At 38.5% G+C, this 23,272-nt stretch overlaps 1 protein-coding gene across 1 annotated transcript in view; it reads right to left on the minus strand.

Moving 5' to 3' along the window:
* The window catches only part of LOC116554859 (solute carrier family 22 member 10-like), a 30,368-nt gene extending 14,944 nt beyond the window's left edge, over positions 1 to 15,424 (minus strand). The window contains exons 1-9 of the mRNA XM_032283055.1: positions 14,805 to 15,424; positions 13,553 to 13,656; positions 8,975 to 9,129; positions 8,704 to 8,872; positions 7,360 to 7,483; positions 6,774 to 6,889; positions 4,271 to 4,485; positions 2,608 to 2,716; positions 1,943 to 2,146 (exon numbers count right to left, since the gene is read on the minus strand). Of these exons, the coding sequence (XP_032138946.1) occupies positions 1,943 to 2,146; positions 2,608 to 2,716; positions 4,271 to 4,485; positions 6,774 to 6,889; positions 7,360 to 7,483; positions 8,704 to 8,872; positions 8,975 to 9,129; positions 13,553 to 13,656; positions 14,805 to 15,206 (1,598 nt within the window). The 5' untranslated portion in view covers positions 15,207 to 15,424. The remainder of the gene's footprint in view (positions 1 to 1,942; positions 2,147 to 2,607; positions 2,717 to 4,270; positions 4,486 to 6,773; positions 6,890 to 7,359; positions 7,484 to 8,703; positions 8,873 to 8,974; positions 9,130 to 13,552; positions 13,657 to 14,804) is intronic.
* Positions 15,425 to 23,272: the final 7,848 nt, after the last annotated feature.

Raw genomic sequence — 23,272 nt, forward strand, 5'->3', positions numbered from 1 at the left:
ATATCTAAAATACAAAAGGAACTCAACAGTAAAAAATAAAGTATCATTTGAAAGTGGGCAAAGGATCTGAATAGATATTTCACAAAAGAAGACACATGAATGCCCAAAAGGTATCTGAAAAAAATTATCAACACCACTAATCATCAAGAAAATACAAATTAAAGCCATAATGAGATATCATCTCACCCGAATTAGAATGGCTATTAACAAAAGTCATAAAATAACCAATGACAGTGAAAATGTAGAGAAAGAGGAACTTATACATGATTGGTAGAAATGTAAATTAGCACAGCCATTATGGAAAACAGTATAAAGATTATTCAACAAATTAAGTTAACCACCATAATATCCAGCAATCTCTCTATTGGGCATATATCCAAAGGAAATGAAACACTATGTCAAAGAAATAGCTGCACTCCCATATTTATTGCAGCACTATTCACTATAGGGAAGATATAAAATTAACCTAAGTGTCCATCAACAGATAAGTAGATTTTGAAAAGTTATACATTTATATATATATAAATATGTGTGTGTGATATATATGTCAATATACATACTGAATATATATTGTATTTCATTGAATATATATATACACATATATATACTCATATATATATTCAATGAAATACAATATGGCCATAAAAAAGAATGAAATCCTGTCCACTTAACATGGATTACGGTATGTTAATGACAACATGGATTAACCATGTTAAGTGAAATAAGAGAAGCACATGACAAATACTGCATGAGTTCACTCATATGTAGAATCTTTGAAAAGCTGATTTCATAGAAGTTGATAGTAGAATAGTGGTTGTCAGAGGCTAGGGAAGGAAGGAGGTAGGGGGAGACAGGAAGAGGTTCATCAGCAGGTACAAAGTTACAGTTTGATAGGATAAATAAGTTCTAGTGTTCCATGGCACAGTAAAGTGACCATAACTAACAATAATGTATTATATATTTCAAAAGAGCTATAAGAAGGGATTTAGATGTTCTCACCACAAATAAACGATAAGTGTTTAAGATTATAGATTTGCTAATTACCCTGATTTATATGTATCAAAACATCACACTGTTCCCCATAATATGTACAATTATTTTCAGTCAATTAAAAACAAAATAAAAGGCCAAGGCAGGTGGATTGCTTGAGCCCAGGAGTTTGAGAGCAGCTTGGGCAACATAGTGAAACCCAATTTCTACTAAAAATACAAATAATTAGCCCTGTGTAGAGGCATGCACCTGTGGTCTCAGCTACTTGAGAGGCAGAGGTGAGAGAATCACCTGAACCCAGGAAGTCGTGGCTTCAGTGAGCTGTGATTGCCCCACTGCACTCCAGCCTGGGTGACAGATGAGACCCTGTCTTTAAATACACAAATAAAATAAAACTTAAAAATTAAAATTAAAAAATAAAAATAATTTTTCCTAGTTTATTTTCTGAATCCTAAATCCTTCTACTACTTGTGGCAGCAAGACTGACTGAATTTCATAGGCAACTAGACAAGATTTATCTCCTTTATTATCTTTTCAAGGAGGATCTTTAACTCTTTGTGAGAGTCTTCCTTCACTATTAAAGACAGTCTTCCTTCCCTATTTTGTTTCTTTCCCCACTATATCCCAAGCTCTGTGAGAACAAGAATCATTAGGTACCATCATGAGTGTGTGTCTTTCATGAGGAAAGGTAGTATGTGCCATCACGACATAGTTCATTTTTGTCTCTTTATCACTAAAACCACCAGTGAGGGTGTCTCTGTAATCTAGAGTTGGAATTCAAATGGATAGAGCTGGCCCTGCTGCTAATGAAAGGCAATGGCCCAAGTGGAAGTAGCTCATAAAAGGCTAAGCTTTCATAGTAATCCCAAGGATACATATGGTGTTTTTCATCTCTTATCACAGATCTAGAGTACACTGCTTCTCTCAGGACATGGCTAGAAGATTGACTCACTGATTTTCCACATCATTGATGGTATCAGGCAGAGGCAGATTCTTGGTTTCTGGTAGGAGGAAGACAACAATACCAGCAATGATGGGGGAAACTCCGTAAATGATCCATGGCAAAGTGGTAACAAATACTGTTAAGGTCATCAAGAGGGGAGCCAGTGCTGCTCCAATCCTACTAGTCATTAAATCGATTCCTAAAGTTCTTGCCCTAAAGATAAATGACAAAACACGATAATCAGAAAAAAATCTACACACATAATTTGTGACATATTATTTTGACTTACCTACAGAAGACAGTAAAACACAATCATTAAAAACATGAGCAAACAGTTGCTTTTGAGATTTTCTCTATGATTTTCTGTTTTTAATCAGATTCAATGTGAGTTAAGATTCCTTTTCATCATTTTAAACAGACTGTTACACATTACTCCTACTCTGATGAGTGGTCCAAAAGTTTGGTGAGATGATGCATTAAAATACTGCCCAGCACAGTAGATGGCACAAAGCCATCTTGCAATAAACATTGGCCATAATTTTTGTTAGTATATTATTAGTATCATAAATGATTGCTTTTATAATAATAAACAGGTCTCAGTTTTATTCCCTCAGTAAGTGTTTGGTAGGAAATTGTTATTTTGGGCTCTGGTGGAGCATCAATATCTCTTATACCTGAGAACAGTGGGGACGAGTTCAAGGAGGTGGACAGCACAACTGGAAAAAGCAGCAGCAGAACAGCTGATTCCCACACATGCCAAAGCCACACGCAGGGTCTGCATTTCTGGAAAATAGAAGAGACCAGTGAGACTCTGAGATCTGGGCTAAAGGAAGCAACATCCACCAAACTTAATTTAAAAACAACCTATTGAGTATTTGCATGTTTGAAAAATACTGTAGAAACAACAGTGACAGAGAACATCCAGTGGTTGATAAGCTGATAAATTATCAGCTTAGAATTATCAACTTAGGCGACAAACATGCATAAAATTATCTGGATTAATGCAGGAAATTCCCCTGCATATCTAAGGTTTTTCAGAGAGGGAGGGGAATATTTTAGCAGAAATTTTTTCTTACTTATTCTGTCCAGTGTTTGCTATGCCCATTCTATAGAAGGTGGAATCATCATGTGGACAATTATTGAGGAGTCTGAGACTCAGCACTAAACTTGAGAACTTTACAATTAAAGTGCAGAATTTAAAGTGACCAGCCATCCTCAATTTCCCAGGGATGAAGGGGTTTTAGTGATGTGAAAATTTTATTGATAAAACCAAGAAAGTCCCAGGTAAATCTGGATAACTTAGTCAATCTAGTGCAGATGCTGTATTGTCATAGAGTTGGTATTGCACAAGAGACTAATGAAAAATCTCCTTTGTTGCAGGGCAGAGTAAAGAGAGGCTAGATCCAGAATGATGATAGGCATAAGGAAGCAAGAAATAGAACTTCTATTTGGGGAAAAATAAATTCAGAATTTGGAAGCCATTAAAAGGAAGTTTCAGAGAATGTTTTCTGCCTAACGTAAAAAGAAATAGAATCATACCTTTATAAGATTAGAAAGTGCTCTAATGTAAGACAGGAAATATACATTATTGATAATATTCAGAAAGAGGAGTTGAATTCCCCAATCTATTATGCGGTAATATACATTCTTGTATTGGGAAGGCATAATGCCTACTAAGTTTCCCCTAATCATTATATATAATCATTGTATTAACTTATAAAATAGTCTAACAGGGAGGTAAATAGGCTTTTAATCTGCCTAGTTTGTTGTTCCTACCATATATTTGTTCTCTGCTTGAAAACAAAGGATTTCTATTTCATTAAAGTCAAAAAGATTTCCCCCAATCCAGGGCTGCAGTCATGCTGACTTAACATCACACCCAAGTGTGGCTACACAGATCTCAGTGAGTAGACTGGTCAGTGAAGACAGAGTAATGAGGAAAAACCTAGACAGAGCCCACACAAAGGAAGCAATCATATCGTGTGCTCAAATGGGATATAATTGCAAGGCCTAGACATGCCATGCTTGTTATCAAAAGTATGATTAACCAAAGGGCACGTGCTCAGCTGATGTCCTAGAGAAACTGTCAGGAATGAATGGCACCACTATCTAGCTACTTCCAGAGTTGATGAAGATAAATGCAGATCTGAGCTGTCCCTGGCTTTTTTCTCAATTCTTAGCCAAATCTGTATTACATGCTCATATTGCTTTGGGGGAATATGCTGCCTTTAAATGGCACCCCTCCTTATTCCTGGTTTTAGGCAAGTGTGACCAATACAATTCCTGAAGAATGAAGAGAAGACACTTTCTTTCCCCCAAAGTCCACTCTTCTCTCACCTTTGGGCACAAACGTGTTGGCCAAAACGGAAAGGCCCACCAGGAACATGAACAATATCTGGCTTATTCGACGGCCCATATGATTTAGTGTGAAAAGAGCAAGACCTCGGACTAGGAGAGTAGCAGCTCCAAAAAGTACCTGCAACAGGAAAATATTGCTCCCCACATGCTGAAGATTGATCATGATACCATAAAAAGGTATTGTGTTTGCAAATCTGTAGTGAACAAAATAGAAAAGACACGTCATAAGGTTTAGAGACTACGTCCTGCAGTTGATTATCATATTGGCCCAGGCTGTTATTGGTCACTGTTAAGAAATAAAGACTCAGTACGATTTGTAGAGTACTTTGTTTTAAAGATGGCGATCTTAGAGTTATCCTGAATAATTGCATGACATTTTATAAGAACAGGACTCCTGTCAGTCATTCTTTTGTCCAAGTCTTCAAGCATATAGTTGATAATGACAGGAAAACTTAACCTGAGTCAGTCATCACACTCAATGGTATATAAGCAATGAACATAGAAGAATTAAAGCTTGAAAATTAGGGAAATAATTCCTTTTCCCAGAGCTGTCAGTATGCTGCAAGTGCTCTTTCTCTTCTCCCCAACACTACTACTATGAAGAATTTTCCCTTTGCTGGAGAGTAACTCTCAAAAAGACTACCTGCTTGGCAGCACTATCTGGGAGCATAGCGTTGTGGTGCCTGACACAATTATAAGAAATTTAAGGTAAGAAACAGTGGCTATCTCCTGAGGAGTCAGAGCAGAGACAGAGAATGTGATTAATGAATAAGCACACTGGAGGGACACAGAGGCAGGGATACACGTGTTTCTCTTATAGACCATCTGTGGGCTCTTTGGAAGTAGGAGATGACCAGGAGCCATTTTAAGTAAAAAACAAATAACATTCAACCACTCTATGTCTTTAATTGCAGAACTGAATCCATTTACATTCAAGGTAATTATCGATAGGTAAGGGCTGAGCACTTTCATTTTGTTACTTGTTTTCTACTTGTTTTGTAGATTTTTTTCCCTTTTCTTTCACTTTTAGAGTTTTTATTTGTATTTTTCTCTAGTAGTATCTTTTGATTCTTTGTGCTTTAATTTTAACATATCTATTACAGGTTTTTGCTTTGCAGTTACCACGTAGCTTATAAAAAACATCATATAGCTATAACAAGTTGTTTTAAATGATAATGGAACTAGTCCACAATAATGATCTACTACATCCAGAAAGAACCAGCTTTAGACATTATGGCAGAAGAAACCACCACATATCATAGCAATTCCAAGCAAGAAAGTTCTTCTCTGACCATTATCTCTACATATTTGTCCCACTCTGACTGTCTAGGATTCAGAAGCCAGAGTCTGTGATGTGGTGGGTAGGGGAAAAGTGATAAAGCACAATGCAATTAAATGAAGTAGCCACCTATAGGATATGCCTAGGAAGAGGTAAACTGTACAATTCAATAGTACTGTGTTCAGCTTGGAAGTGGATGTATGCTCTCCTGTAACACTTTTTATAGGTTTTCAAAAATTCAGAATTATATTTAAATTTTTTTCTACTGACACTACCAAAGTAAGTATTTACATATCCCCAAGAGACAATGTACAAGATTGTCTACAGAAGCCCTTGTGCGAACACCCCAAATGGGAAATAAGTAAAAGTCCATCAACAATGAAGTAGATAAAGAAATTGTACTGTATTCATCTTTTGGAATGCTGAAACACTGAGAAGGAGAACAATCTATTGTTACACGCAGCACACTGATAAATCTTAAGAAAGTAGAGGAAAAGGAGCCTGTGACAAACAGAGCCATGTTCTCTTTTACATTTTGTGAAGGTCAAAATCAGGCAACAATCCTACATAGTGATGGAGGCCAGACTGTTCTTAAGTTTTTTTGGCAGGGAAGTTGTTATTGCTGTAGATGATGCACAAGGTTTGTCTACATCTTAATCTGGGTGTTGATTATATTTTCTGTTTCCTTCCTTCCTTTTCTTCCTTCCTTCCTTTTCTTCCTTCCTTCATTTCTTCTTTTCTTTCTTTCTTTCCCTCCCTCCCTCCCTTCCTCCCCCTCTCTCTCTTTCTTTTTTTTTTTTTCTTTCTCTTTCTTTATTTCTTGGAGTTGTACACATTCATAATCTGTGCACATTACTAAGACTTGTTTCAAGTAGAATTGAAAAAAATAACGAAAATTAAACACCAAAATTTATCCTCAGTATCAATCAGCAGCGATGAGACTAGCAGGATGATAGGGCTAACTGACTCCTCACTGTGTAACCAGTCCATGTGAGTCTACATAACCCTCTGCCTACCTTCAAATGTGGCAGGTATCTGTATATTTTCTTCATCTTTTATGTACAAATCAGTCCTACGCGTACTTGCACACACACACACACACACACACACACATACACACACAGTACTGTTGTAACCTTTGAAATAAAAAAATCCATTCATGTCACCACACTTTTAATGCCCCTGATATACTGTAATGCCCACCTGATAAATAACAGGATACAGATCCTTTTACGCATACTGGGGTGGCGGAACAAGTCACACACAGTTGTTTTGATCTGTGCTGCATCCAGTTCCTCCTGCATGGTAGATCTCACAACCTTCAATAACAAACATGAATCATTTACCAACATCGCCCCAGGCATTGTGATAAGAACTGGCACTGCATAGGACAAGGGAAATGTGTTCCCTTTCTCTCAACTGTGATATATGATACACAATTACAGGAGTGAAAGTGGTGTGAAGGAAAATAAATGAGAACATTAAAGGAGCCTTCAGGAAATCATGCAGCAATAAAGACATTTGAAAATGAGGCCCCAAAGGGGTGTAGTGTATCCACAAGGATGCATAGATTATAGATTCAGATCAGGAAGTGAGCTAAAGGAAGAGATAGTTACATAATTCCCAAAGCTTCTTTTAAATAAGATGGCCTTGAAAAAATGAGAACCGAGCTTGCGTTCTCAGCTAGCTACCCTTCTTAGAAGCAGTTTGTCTATCTCGACAAGGAGAAGATAGATGTCAGCTTGTGTCGTCTCTTCAACCCAGTAACCACCTTCCCTTTCCTACTCACATCTATGTTCAGGGTTTCTTCAGCATTCTTCATTCCATTTGTGCGTGCAACTTTTCTAAGTACTTTTAAGCCCTCATCTAGTTTATTGGTGATTATCAACCACCGAGCAGATTCAAACAGCCACCTGATAAAAGAAAAACACACAAATGCAGTTATCTCTGTCTTTCTTATTAGTTATATGATTATTGGCTACGCGTGCCTTTTGCCTTCTATTTATACCCACCACTTAGTTGGGTTGGAAATAGAAAGTCATATTTTATTATACAAATAGTAGGAAAACATGACCATGATCCTTGCAGAACACCTTCATGGTTTAGGAACACAGACTTTGGAGTTAAATCGCTTCTTTGTTTGATCACAGGAAAATTTTCAAAGGAGTCTGTGAAGCTTAAGCTTTAGGCTCCCTACATGCATAAGTTCTTTCCAAAGCTTGGCATGAGTTCTAGCAAATTTATGTCGATGATATGTATTCTTTAAAAAAAATAAATAAATCTTCAAATTATGTAAGCTTAAAGCTGCTCAAAGGTTGGAAGTACTCCTGCCACTAGCAGCTATGTTGGTAACTTAGTATGCAAGTGAGTCATTCATTTACATCTGCTTCAGTTTCCTTATCAATAAAATGAAAACAGCAGTGCTATATTCCTTATTGGGTTGTTATGAAGATGGAATAAGATAATGGATGAGTCTGACTTGGATTATGCTCTACTCTATCAAAATTCATCTCACTGTGTTAAAGCTGTAGTAATATCTCAATGGTCCAGTAATTTCTAACTGAATCTGATCTCCCCTAGATTGCTTTTAAAGGTAGAGAAGTTTGCCACAAATAAATGTTTATTAAAATTATCTGATGGAGGAGGAAGTGCTGAACGCATGCTATAAATCACTCAAACTGCGTACCAACTTTTAGTACTGGTGAAACTGTGCTGCTCTATTGCCAAAGAGCTGTATGAATACACTTGTGGTCTCTTGCTTTTATCCAATTTCACCTGTAAAAGTGAAAAGCATTATACACATCACCATAGCCTGAGTTATTTCCAGGTAAAAATGAATCAGAGATATTCCTTTCGAAATATTTTGAGATATTCCTTTGGGTCTATATTTTTAGTAAGAAAAACAAAATTGGAATTTTTCTATGTCCTATAAAAGTTTTTTCAAATTTTACATCAGAACTCCCAGGCAGAAGTCACTGCTATTTACCATTCTGTTTCTCAAGCTGCACAGAGTGAACAGATGAGAACATCAGTCTAGGTCCAAATGTGGGACTAAGAAAATCAATATGTTCTTATTCAATATTCATTTTCATTCCAGGACCCCATAAGACAAAGTAAGAGAAAAGGCTCCTACCTTGAGAAAAGAAAGAAGACAAAGAAAGGTACAGACACCACCAGATGCAGGGTTTGCCAATCTCGAAAGACATAAGCCAAGCCTCCCAGGATTATCTGTCCAATACTAAGGGCCCCAGATAACAGTATTACTACCAGGGCTTTAGACTGGGGCCTTATCCACTCGGTACCTGAAAGAAAACCCATAGAGCATATTAAAGTCAAATAAAGATGAAATTTCAGTTTCAGATTCCAGGCTCAAAAAATAGAGAAGATCACAATGGTTGACTTACTGAGTGTAGTATTATTTGAAATGATGTTCATTAAAGAAAAACCTGCCAAGAAGCGTAGTAAACAGTAAACAGACAAGGTGGGAGCAAAGGCAGTGCAGGTGTCAGTGATGGCAAGCTGAAGGAAAGACCATCTGAGAATCAATCTTCGCCCAAACCTGAGAAACAGAGAGTCATGTTAGATTATGACAGCAATAATAACTTGAGGTAAAAACTTAAGAAAATGAAAGCTTACTCTAAAATTTGATAATATTTTAACAAATTGTTTTGTGTACTTGAAATCTTGAAAGATCAAGAGCTAAATCAACAACAAGAATATCCTCAGAAGTAATCCTCCCTGTTTATAATACAGACTAACAATATCAAAATTTTGTCATTTAATAACAAGAAGGCATCTGATACCAACTGATACTGTATAAAAGAAGCTACAATGTTGGAATTGTAATATGTAATAAGTGTCTACTATATTAACATATGTATCTAGCATGGTAGAGATTCTGCATAGTATATGAACTACAAAAGAGTTAAATACGTATTTGGGTCTCTAAGATTATGCAAGCCAAGGCTAAGCTTATATATGTTAGTTGAACAATGCATCAAAGTTTCTGTTGGGTTGCCTAAGGGGCTCTCATCAAGAAACTTGGACTTTTATTGTTGATCTGGGTTTATGAACCTCTGTGTTCCATCTAGAACAGAGTAACACCTCCATAGGTCTAACCCTAGGCTTAACTTCACCAAACCACACATGCATGCATGCACCCCAGCATGCACCCCTGAGAAACAGCCTGGCAAGCTGAACCCCAGCAAAACCTTACTACCATAACCAACTGTTGCAGCCTATGCTGCTTAGACACTAGTACATAGACACTAGTACATGTCACTAGCCTAAGTTAAAGCTGAAGAAACTACACAGAAACTATACTACCCACCTAGAACCAAAGCCTAACATACCCCATAAAAGTGACAATGCAAGACCCATTCATACAAATAAGTCTTTCCTTATGAAGCTTCTTCATAAACTTTTAAGAGGCAACCTTTCCTCTCAATGCAAAGAAATCAATGTAGAGACAAATCAAACATTACAAAGGAAGAAATTTGACACCTTTAAAGGACCACAATAATTTTCCTATAATAGATCCCAATGATAGAGAAATATACAAAATGCCAGAAAAAGAATCCAAAATAACAATATTAAACAAACTCGGTGAGATACAAGAGACTATAGATAGACAATTCAATAAAATTACAAAAACAACACATAATTTGAATGAGAAATTTAACAAAGATATAGATATAAAAAAGAATCAAACAGAAATCCTAAGGCTGAATAATTCAATGAATAAAATTTAAAAATGCAGCTGACAGCTTCAACCATAGACTGGACCAAGTAGAAGAAATTTCTAAACTTAAAGACAGTTTGCTAAAAATAGCAGAGAGAGATGAAAAAAAAGAATTACAAAAGCTGAAGAAAGCCTACAGAATTTATAAACACCATTAAGTGAATAAATATTTGCATTATGAGAATTCCAGAAGAAGAGAAGGGAAAAGGTTAGAAAATATATTTTATGATATAATAGCTGAAAAATTCCCAAGTCTTGGGAGCAGGATGGACATCCTGGTACAAGAAGCTCAAAGAATGCCAAATAGATTCAACTCAAACAGGTCCCATATGAGGCACATTACAGTCAAATTGTCAAAAAAGCAAAGACAAAGAAAAAATACTAAAAGCAGCAAGAATAAAGCAACAAGTCACATATAAAGGAATGCCTATTAGACTAACAGCGAATTTCTAAGCAGAAACCTTGGAGGACAGGAGAAAGTGGGATAATACATCTGAAGTCCTCAAAGAAAAAACTGCCAGAAAGGAATATTATACCCAGCCAAATTCTTCTATGCTTCAGAAATAAAGGAAATATAAAATCTTTTACAAACAAGCAAAAAAACCAAGGGAATTATCACCACAGAAACAGCCAAAAACATTCTCTAGGGAATCTTACATCTTGAAGTAAAGAGATGGTGATTACCATTATGAAAGCAACTAAAACTATTAAGCGTACTAGAAGAGCCAATAAACAAAGGATAAAGATAGAGGAATCATATCTAATCACTACAGTAAAACACCCAACAAGCCTACCACCACCACCACCAACAACAACAAAATAAATAAATAAATAAAAGCCCAGGACCAAACAGAATCACAGCTGAATTATACCAGAAGTACAAAAAAAAAAAAAAAAAGTTGGCACCATTCCTGCTGAAACTATTTCAAAAAATTAAGAAGGGACTCCTTCCTAACTCGTTCTATTAGACCAGCATCATCCTAATACCAAAATCTGGCAGAGATCTAAAAAAAAAAAAAAAAACTTCACACAGGCCAATATCTTTGGTGAATATCAATGCAAAAATCCTCAACAAAATAGTGGCAAACCAAATCCAGCAGCATATCAGAAAGATTATCCATCATAATCAAGTATATCTTATCCCTGGGATGCAAGATTGGTTCAATATTTGTAAATAAGTATGTCTGATTCATCACATAAACAGAACTAAAGACAAAAACCACACAATTATCTAAATAGATCAAGAAAAGGCTTTTGATAAAATTCAACAACATTTCATATTAAAAACCTTCAATAAAGTAGGTATTGAAGAAACATGCCTCAAAAGAAGAAGAGCCATATATGACAAACCCACAACCGACATCATATTGAATAAGCAAAAGCTCAACACATTCACCTTGTAAATTGGCACAAGACACCACTCCTATTCAACATAGTATTGGAAGTCATAGGTAGGGCAATCAGGCAAGAGTAAGAAATAAAGAGCATTCAAATAGGAAGAGAGGAAGTCAAACTATCCCTGTTTGCAGATGACATGATACTGTATCTATAAACCCCCAGAGTCTCAGCCCAAAAGCTTTTAAAGCTGAAAAACAACTTCAGCAAAGTCTCAGGATAGAATGTCAATGTGCAGAAGTTGCTAACTTTCTAATACACCAAGAACAGTCAAGCTGAAAGCCAAATCAGGAATGCAATCCCATTCACAATTGCCACAAAAGAATAAAATATCTAGGAATACAGCTAACTAGTGAAGTGAAAGATGTCTACAAGGAGAACTACAAAACTACTTAAAGAAGTCAAAGATGACACAAAAAATGGAAAACCATTCCATGCTCATGAGTAGAAAGAGTCAATATTGTAAAAATGGTTATAATGCCTTGAAATGGTTTGTCTGTATCCTCACACAAATCTCATCTTGAACTGTAGTTCCCATAATCCCCATGTGTTTTAAGAGGGACCTGGTGAGAGGTAATTGAATCAATTGAAACATGGAGGTGTTACCTCCATGTTGGTTTAACTATAGTGAGTGAGTTCTCATGAGATCTGACAGTTTTACAAGGGGCTTTCACGCCCTTCACTCTGCACTTCTCTTTCCTGCCACCATGTGAATAAGGATGTGTTTGCTTCCCCTTCCACCACGATTGTACGTTTCCTGAGGTCTCCCTAGTCATGCTGAACTGTCAGTCAATTAAACCTCTTTTCTTTATAAATTACCCAGCCTCAGGGAGTTTTTCATAGCAGCATGAGAGTGGACTAATACATGGCCAAAGCAATTTATAGATTTAAAGATATTCCTATTAAACTACCATTGAGATTCTTCACAGAACTAAAAAAAAAAAAAAAAAAAAAAAAAGACATTACTTTAAAATTTATATTGTCATGGTTTGGCTCTGTGTCCCCAACCAAATCTCATGTTGAATTGTAATAATCCCCATGTGTCATGGGAGGGAGCCAGTGGGAGGTAATTAAATCATGGGGGCTGGTTTTTCCCATGATGTTCTCCTGAGAGCGAAAAAGTCTCATGAGATCTGATGGCTTTATAAAGAGGAGGAGTTCCCCTGAACACACTTTCTTGTCTGCCACCATTTAAGACATGAATTTGTTCATTTGCTTTCCACCAAAATTGTGAGGCCTCCAAGCCATGTGGAACTGTGAGTTGATTAAACCCCTTTCCTTTATAAATTACCCAGTCTTAGGTATATCTTTATTAGCAGAATGAGAACAAATTAACACACCTACTCATTACAGTGGGGTAATTGTGATAATGACGACCAGGCTGGGAATCCACAAGCATTTAGCTCACAGAGTCCAGGAGGGACCTAACAAAACATCCCTGGCCAAGGTCTACACACCATTTCATATATTTGTGTCTTTAAAGAGGCTGAATTTCCTATCTTGAAACACCTTCCCTTCTCTTCCTGTAGGTAACTCAGTCACATCCTTCTAAACTATGTAACATGGTATCTACTTTCTAGATTCTGTTCTGAAATTCCCCTAGTCCGATGGAGATGTCATTTCAGTATCCTATACTGAGACACTGTTTAGAGATCTCTGTGGCAACAAAATGGCCCTCACTAAATTCACTTTAATTCATTTCTGTATCTAGCTCTCTGGGGAACAAAGCAGCACTAACAGCATAAATTGCATATTATAACTCACTAACACTTCTTTGTGAAAGAATTAATTGTCAGCTGATGAAAACGCTGCAGAGTAATGATAACCCTGATCTGGAGACACTCACTTGTCTGAGAAATGGCCACCTATGATGCTTCCCACCAGCATTCCACTCAGAAGTAGGAATTGAACCACGGATTTCAGTGACCGATAATCACATACCATGTCCCACTGGAAGAGAAGGAAACCAATACAACATGCTTCACAGCAGCTTTTGACTTCTCAGTGTTCACTTGCTGCATTAGCTTTCAGTGGACATACTCTCTAGCCTCTTTTTACTACAATTTCTTACCTATACCATTCAAATCTTGGCGTAAGCATGGCTTTCGCTGGAAATTCTCACCCAAAACCTTGCAGATTATATTAATATCTGTCTTTACATTCACTCAGCACTGCATAATTCAGTGGTTCTCAATTTTTTGCTGCACATTAAACATATTAAGGAGTTTGGTGTGTTTTTTTTTGTTTTGTTTTGTTTTTTGTTTTTGTTTTTTGAGACAGAGTCTCGCTCTGTCACCAGGCGCCAGGCTGGAGTGCAGTGGCATGTACTTGGCACACCGCAACCTCCGCCTCCTGGGTTCAAGCAATTCTCCTGCCTCAGCCTCCCGAGTAGCTGGGACTACAGGCACGCACCACCATGCCCAGCTAATTTTTGTATTTTTTTAGTAGAGATGGGGTTTCACCATGTTGGCCAGGATGGTCTTGATCTCTTGACCTCGTGATCCGCCCTCCTTGGGCTCCCAAAGTGCTGGGATTACAGGCATGAGCCACCGCACCCGGCTGGAGATTTTTTTTTTAAACATAAATGCCAGCATGAAATCCACTCTGATTTGCTTTTCTAACACGTAGCCAAAGCATGCAGATTTTTAAAATAACACAGTTGTTTCCAATTTGCAACTTAGGCTGAGAACAAGTGACCAGGAAGAATATTTTTCTAATCATTAGTCTTCTCTTCACACTAGTTTTGTGATAGCTGTATTTATATCTAGTTGGTTGAGTTCACTGCCTCAAATTTGATGCAAGTGGCTGGCAATTAAAAAATAAGCAGCCAGGCGCAGTGGCTAACACCTGTAATTCCAGCAGTTTGGGAGGCCCAGGCGGGTGGGTCACTTGAGGTCAGGAGTAACTCCAGCCTAGTGACAAAGCGAGACTCCATCTCAAAATAAATAAATAAATAACAACAACAAAATCACTATTTTCCAAAGGAGTGACTGAGAGGTGACTATAGTATCTACACAATAACTAGAGGGTTAAAGCATGTTTATGTTCTTCTAAACACTTAGATTTTGTATCCAGAACAGATTAATGGGAACTTTTACCTTAGTCACAATGTTTGAAGGGAAGTAGCTTCGGTCATACACCCAACCATCCACACAGCGCTCTGTGTCTGCTTCACTTGTGTTGTGGATAGTCTCATTCAGGTGAAGAAGCTGCCATTGGGGATGGACAAAGCGACGACACTTCTCTGGCCTCAGGTTTGAGTCCAGCGGGATGGAGATTCTCAGGAGCGCATCTTCACTGAGGATTCCAGTGTCATTATCAGATACAGTATTATTGTCCAGGATGTGGACCCAGCAACGATGACCAGGAATGAATGCAGTGAAGTTCTCCAGCAGTAAATGAGGGGTAAGTAACATGAAAGAGGGAAAAATAAGAGCCAGTTGGAGGATCTGAAATCTCCCAAGGCCTCCAACTTGATTCAAGAGATCCTCAAAGGCCATTGATTGTGAACACGTGAGCTCCAAGAGGAGGCACAACTGCTTTACGAAGATAAGTTCAAAGGAAGAAAATATTTCCTTTTATTAGTTCAAATTAAGCTTGTATTGATCCTTGCATCAATTTCTCATCCACGGGCCCCAACTCACTACTGCAACAGAGCCCTAGTGGAAACAGCTTCCTCAGTTCTTTTGAGATCAGGAGGTTAGCAGAGATGCTTTCAGCTATTGACAATACAATCTATTTAAAGGTTTACTCTCTAAATATGCTTGTCCTGATGTGACTTATGAAATTAACATTGGACTTTGGCATGTACGTGTTCTCTAAATAAAAGAAATCTGTTAAACTGTGTTCAGTTATTTCAAGGAAGTGAAATTTGAGAGACACAAAAGTAAACTGCTTTATAATTTTCCCATGAAAAGAACAGAAAGCCAGAGTTTTTCTGCTTTGGTTATGAATTTAGATTAAAATGGTGAATAAAGTCAAATCCCTATTACAATGTTTTGCTTTTAATTAAAGCAAAGTGGAATGTGATGGCATTACTATCTTTTGTTAATTGACATTATGCTTCAGGTTCAGTCACATGAGGAACTCATATAAATTTAAATTCTATGAAATGTAAATAGAGGAGAAAGGCAGCTCATATAGGAGTTTATTTCCTTAGGCTTCTTTATTCATTTATATATAGCACATTGGAGGATCTTTTCCATGCTAGTTTCAGGAATCCAGATGAATTGTTTATTTTATCATTATAAACTATGCCTCTGTCTCTAGTGATGCTCATTTTGAATTATATATTTTTTAATATTAACATGACTGTTCCAGGTTTCTTATAGTTTGCATGACATAACTTTTCCACCTTTTTCATTTTTTTTTTCAATTTGAAAGATGTTTTCAGGGCTTTATTTGTTCCAAGCTTTCTTTAAACATTTTAAATACAGTACAATGAAGTGCTTCAGGCACAATTTCAATATGGATTATATCTTTTCTCCTTGAGGACAATTCTCTGCTTCAATGCACATTACTGTTTTCGGTGAGGCTTTGATTTTAACATTAGCCAATTCCATTTTATCTCTCTTTTGCTCTTTGCCCAAATATTGTGGCTGACACCATTACTCCCAAAATGAAACAACTATTTTTCAAATAGACTTAGAGAGAAACACAGCAGTGCCATTGCCCAAGCAACAGTGCAGTGCTTGAAGGCAGTGCTTGCAACATAGTAGATAATCAGTCAATGTTTGCTAAACAAATTAGTGAAAGTGTGCATGTGGCCCAGGAAAAGAAGAATTGCTATTAAGCTCATAATAAACAAAAGGGGGCATACTCTGAAATTTTTGCAGGGGAGTTTAAGCCTTTAAAATTACAAGTTTAATTCATTAACTCACTTAGCTAATAGAAAATTTTCTTTCTTTTTTTTTTTTATTGTACTTTAAGTTCTGGGGTACATGTGCAGATCCTGCAGGATTGTTGCATAGGTACACACATGCCATGGTAGTTTGTTGTCTCCATCCCCTCATCACCTACATCAGGCATTTCTCCCAGTGTTATCCCTCCTCAATCTCCCCATCCCCCACTGTCCCCCCCCCCAGCCCCCCGCCCCCCCCCCCCCAACATACCCCAGTGTGTGATGTTTCCCTCCCTGTGCCCATGTGTTCTCATTGTTCAACACCCATCTATGAGTGAGAACATGTGGTGTTTAGTTATCTGTTCTTGTGTCACTTTGCTGAGAATGATGGTTTCCAGAATCATCCATGTCCCTACAAAGGACACAAACTCACTGTTTTTTTACGGCTGCATTGTATTCCATGGTGTATATGTGCCACATTTTCTTTGTTCAGTCTATCATTAATGGGCATTTGTGCTGGTTTCAGGTCTTTGCTATTGTAAACAGTGCCACAATGAACATTCATGTGCATGTGTCTTTACAATAGAATGATTTATAATCCTTCGGATATATACCCAGTAATGGGATTGCTGAGTCAAATGGAATTTCTATTTCTGGATCCTTGAGGAATCACCACACTGTCTTCCACAATGGTTGAACTAATTTATACACCCACCAATGGTGTAAAAGTGTTCCTATTTCTCCACATCCTCTCCCACTTCTGTTGTCTCCAGATTTTTTAATGATTGCCATTTTAACGGGCATGAGATGGAATCTCAATGTGGTTTTGATTTGCATTTCTCTAATGACTAGTGATGAGCATTTTTTATTTTTATTTTATTTTATTTTTTTATTTTTTTTTTTTATCATTTCTTTTTTTTTCCCATTTATTTATTTTATTGCATTTTAGGTTTTGGGGTACATGTGAAGAACATGCAAAATTGTTGCATAGGAACACACGTGGCAGTGTGATTTGCTGCCTTCCTCCCCATTACCTACATCTGGCATTTCTCCCCTTGCTATCTCTCCCCAGCTTCCCACCCCCCACCGTCCCTCCCCTATTTCCCCCCAACTGACCCCAGTGTGTAGTGCTCCCCTCCCTGTGTCCATGTGTTCTCATTGTTTAACACCCGCCTATGAGTGAGAACATGCAGTGTTTGATCTTCTGCTCTTCTGTCAGTTTGCTGAGAATGATGGTTTCCAGGTTCATCCATGTCCCTACAAAGGACCCAAACTCATCGTTTTTTATGGCTGCATAATATTCCATGATGTATATGTGCCACATTTTCCCTATCCAGTCTATCGTCGATGGGCATTTGGGTGGCTTCCAGGTCTTTGCTATTGTAAACAGTGCTGCAATGAACATTCGTGTACACGTGTCCTTATAGTAGAACGATTTGTAATCCTTTGGATATATACCCAGTAATGGGATTGCTGGGTCAAATGGAGTTTCTATTTCTAGGTCCTTGGGGAATCGCCACACTGTCTTCCACAATGGTTGAACTAATTTACACTCCCACCAACAGTGCAAAAGTGTTCCTATTTCTCCACATCCTCTCCAGCATCTGTTGTCTCCAGAGTTTTTAATGATCGCCATTCTAACCGGCGTGAGATGGTATCTCAGTGTAGTTTTGATTTGCATTTCTCTGATGACCAGTGATGATGAGCATTTTTTCATATGTTTGTTGGCCTCATGTATGTCTTCTTTTGAGAAGTGTCTGTTCATATCCTTTGCCCACTTTTGAATGGGCTTGTTAGTTTTTTTCTTGTAAATCTGCTTTAGTTCTTTGTAAATTTTGGATATCAGCCCTTTGTCAGATGGGTAAACGGCGAAAATTTTTTCCCAATCTGTTGGTTGCCGATTCACTCTAATGATTGTTTCTTTTGCTGTGCAGAAGCTGTGGAGTTTGATTAGGTCCCATTTGTCTATTTTGGCTTTTGTTGTCAATGCTTTTGGCATTTTGGTCATGAAGTCCTTGCCTACACCTACGTCCTGAATGGTTTTGCCTAGATTTTCTTCTAGGGTTTTTATGGTGTTAGGTCTTATGTTTAAGTCTTTAATCCATCTGGAGTTAATTTTAGTGTAAGGTGTCAGGAAGGGGTCCAGTTTCTGCTTTCTGCACATGGCTAGCCAGCTTTCCCAACACCATTTATTGAACAGGGAATCCTTTCCCCATTGCTTGTTTTTGTTTGGTTTGTCAAAGATCAGATGGTTGTAGAAAGGTTGTGTTGCCTCCGAGACCTCTGTTCTGTTCCATTGGTCTATATCTCTGTTTTGGTACCAGTACCATGCTGTTTTGATTACTGTAGCCTTGTGGTATAGTTTGAAGTCTGGTAGTGTGATGCCCCCTGCTTTGTTCTTTTTGCTTAGAATTGACTTGGCTATGCAGGCTCTCTTTTGGTTCCATATGAAGTTTAAGGTGGTTTTTTCCAGTTCTGCAAAGAAGGTCATTGGTAGCTTGATGGGGATAGAATTGAATCTGTAAATTACTTTGGGCAGTATGGTCATTTTCACGATATTGATTCTTCCTAACCATGAACATGGGATGTTTCTCCATCTGTTTGTGTCCTCTCTTATTTTGTTGAGCAGTGGCTTGTAGTTCTCCTTGAAGAGGTCCTTTACATTCCTTGTTAGTTGTATTCCTAGGTATTTTATTCTCTTTGTGGCAATTGTGAATGGAAGTTTGTTCTTGATTTGGCTCTCTTTAAGTCTGTTACTGGTGTATAGGAATGCATGTGATTTTTGCACATTGATTTTGTATCCTGAGACTTTGCTGAACTTGCTTATCAGTTTCAGGAGATTTGGGGCTGAGACGATGGGGTCTTCTAGATATACAATCATGTCGTCTGCAAATAGAGACAATTTGACTTCCTCCTTTCCTATCTGAATGCCCTTTATTTCTTTTTCTTGCCTGATTGCTCTGGCTAGAACTTCTAATACTATTTTGAATAGCAGTGGTGAGAGAGGGCATCCTTGTCTGGTGCCACATTTCAAGGGGAATGCTTCCAGTTTTTGCCCATTCAGTATGATATTGGCTGTTGGTTTGTCATAAATAGCTTTTATTATTTTGAGATACGTTCCATCGATACCTAGCTTATTGAGTGTTTTTAGCATAAAGGGCTGTTGAATTTTGTCAAAGGCCTTCTCTGCATCAATTGAGACAATCATGTGGTTTTTGTCATTGGTTCTGTTTATGTGGTGAATTACGTTTATAGACTTGCATATGTTGAACCAGCCTTGCATCCCCGGAATGAAGCCTACTTGATCATGGTGGATAAGCTTTTTGATGTGCTGTTGCAATCGGCTTGTCAGTATTTTATTGAAGATTTTTGCATCTATGTTCATCATAGATATTGGCCTGTAGTTTTCTTTTCTTGTTGAGTCTCTGCTGGGTTTTGGAATCAGGATGATGTTGGTCTCATAAAATGATTTGGGAAGAATTCCCTCTTTTTGTATTGTTTAGAATAGTTTCAGAAGAAATGATACCAGCTCCTCTTTGTATGTCTGGTAGAATTCAGCTGTGAACCCATCTGGACCTGGGCTTTTTTTGGGTGGTAAGCTCTTAATTGCTGCCTCAACTTCAGACCTTGTTATGGGTCTGTTCAGGGTTTCGGCTTCTTCCTGGTTTAGGCTTGGCAGGAGGCAAGTGTCCGGGAATTTATCCATTTCTTCCAGGTTTATTAGTTTGTGTGCATAGAGTTGTTTGTAATAATCTCTGATGATGATTTGAATTTCTGTGGAATCTGTGGTGATATCCCCTTTATCGTTTTTTATTGCATCTATTTGGTTATTCTCTCTTTTCTTTTTTATTAATCTGGCTAGTGGTCTGTCTATTTTGTTGATCTTTTCAAAAAACCAGCTCCTGGATTTATTGATTTTTTGAAGGGTTTTTTGTGTCTCTATCTCCTTCAGTTCTGCTCTGATCTTACCTATTTCTTGTCTTCTGCTAGACTTTGAGTTTTTTTGATCTTGCTACTCTAGCTCTTTCAGTTTTGACGATAGGGTGTCAATTTTTGATCTCTCCTTGCTTCTCATGTGGGCACTTATTGCTATATATTTTCCTCTAGAGACTGCTTTAAATGTGTCCCAGAGATTCTGGTATGTTGTGTCTTCATTCTCGTTGGTTTCGAAGAACATCTTTATTTCTGCCTTCATTTCATTGTTTATCCAGTCAACATTCAAGAGCAAGTTGTTCAGTTTCCATGAAGCTGTGCGGTTCTGAGTTAGTTTTTGAATTCTGAGTTCTAACTTGATTGCACTGTGGTCTGAGAGACTGTTTGTTTCGATTTCCGTTCTTTTGCATTTGCTGAGGAGTGATTTACTCCCAATTATGTGGTCAATTTTAGAGTAGGTGTGATGTGGTGCTGAGAAGAATGTATATTCTGTGGATTTGGGGTGGAGAGTTCTGTAAATGTCTATTAGATTTGCTTGGTCCAGGTCTGAGTTCAAGTTCTGGATATCCTTGTTAATTTTCTGTCTGGTTGATCTGTCTAATGTTGACAATGGGGTGTTAAAGTCTCCCACTATTATTGTGTAGGAGTCTAAGTCTCTTTGTAAGTCATTAAGAACTTGCCTTATGTATCTGGGTGCTCCTGTATTGGGTGCATATATATTTAGGATCGTTAGCTCTTCTTGTTGCATTGATCCTTTTACCATTATGTAATGTCCCTCTTTGTCTCTTATGATCTTTGTTGCTTTAAAGTCTAATTTATCAGAGATGAGAATTGCAACTCCTGCTTTTTTTTGCTCTCCATTTGCTTGGTAAATCTTCCTCCATCCCTTTATTTTCAGCCTTTGTGTATCCTTGCATGTGAGATGGGTTTCCTGGATACAGCACACCGATGGGTTTTGTCTTTTTATCCAATTTGCCAGTCTGTGTCTTTTGATTGGGGCATTTAGTCCATTTACATTTAGGGTTAATATTGTTATGTGTGAATTTGATACTGCCATTTTGGTGCTAGCTGGCTGTTTTGCCCTTTAGTTGAGCTGGTACTTGTTGTTCCTTTATATGTGTAGAGCCTCTTTCAGGAGCTCTTGTAGAGCTGGCCTGGTGGTGATGAAATCTCTGAGTGCTTGCATGTTCCCAAAGGATTTTATTTTTCCTTCACTTACGAAGCTTAGTTTGGCTGGATAGGAGATTCTGGGTTGAAAGTTCTTTTCTTTAAGGATGTTGAATATTGGCCCCCATTCTCTTCTGGCTTGTAGAGTTTCTGCTGAGAGATCTGCTGTGAGTCTGATGGGCTTCCCTTTATGGGTAACCCGACCTTTCTCTCTGGCTGCCCTTAGTATTTTCTCCTTCATTTCGACCCTGGTGAATCTGACAATTATGTGCCTTGGGGTTGCTCTTCTTGACGAATATCTTTGTGGTGTTCTCTGTATTTCCTGGACTTGAATGTTTGCCTGCCTTGCTAGGTTGGGGAAGTTTTCCTGGATAATATCCTGAAGAGTATTTTCCAGCTTGGATTCATTCTCTTCGTCGCATTCGGGTACGCCTATCAAACGTAGATTAGGTCTTTTCATATAGTCCCACATTTCTTGGAGACTTTGTTCATTCCTTTTTACCCTTTTTTCTCCAGTCTTGCCTTCCCGTTTTATTTCATTGAGTTGGTCTTAGACCTCTGATATCCTTTCTTCTGTGCCGCTGTTTAAGCAAGCGCAGTGAGTGGCCGCAGGGGAAAACAAACAGACCCCGGCGCCTCTTCAACAGGCTACTGGAATACCAACTTAAAAAAGGCTCTGAGGCAGGGAGCCAGGCGATCAGGCTCGGCTGGCCCCACCCCCACAAAAGAACAGCAACCAGAAACTCTGGATTGAGAGTTTCACAGCAAGCTCAGCTGAACCCGGGACGGTCCAGCTCTGTGGGGGAGGGACGTCCGCCATTACCAGGGAGCCCGCCATTGCCAAGGCAACCCGCCATTGCTGAGGCAGCCCGCTGTTGCCAAGGCAACCCACCACAGCAGAGACTCCGCCCCAACAGAGGCGGGCCACCATCGCCAAAGCAGTTCTAACTACACCCATATAAACAGGACTGCAGGGAAGCTCACTCGGCAGCGGGGCGCAGCCCACAGCAGCTCAGCAAAGCTGCTATAGGCCGACAGCGACTAGGCGGCCTCCTTGCTGGGCTGCGCAGGTCTGAAGGAAAAAAAAAAAGAAGGCGGCAGCATAATGGAAACTCATAAATAAAGCCCTAAATCCCTGGGACAGAGCACCTGGGAACAAAAAGCAGTTTATGAGTTCAGCTGCAGCAGACCTAAAAGTACCTGCCCAGCAGCTCTGAATGAACAACAACAGAGCTCGCAACTCACCATTTGAGCTCCTATAAAGAAAAGACCGTCTCCTCAAGCAGCTCCCTGACCCCTATATATCCAAAAAGACACCTCATAAAAGAGAGAACAGATTGACACTAGGCGGGTATCCATCTGGGACAAAGATAGCAGAAGAAGAAAACTGGTAACAGCCCTTGCTGTTCAGCAGCTGCTGCAGGTGAACCCCAGGCAAGCAAGGCCTGGAGTGAACCTCAGCAGACCTACAGCAGAGGAGCCAGACTGTCAGAAGGAAAACCAAGAAACAGAAATAACCTCATCATCAACAAACAGAACGTCAATCTGAAAGATTTGAGACCCAATCTGAAAGCCAGCAACTACAAAGTCGACAGGTGGATAAATCCTTAAGGATGGGAAGAAACC

This window comes from Sapajus apella, unplaced genomic scaffold (genome assembly GCF_009761245.1).
Source record: "Sapajus apella isolate SASKATOON/1434 unplaced genomic scaffold, GSC_monkey_1.0 scaffold14, whole genome shotgun sequence".
Classification (NCBI taxonomy): domain Eukaryota; kingdom Metazoa; phylum Chordata; class Mammalia; order Primates; family Cebidae; genus Sapajus; species Sapajus apella.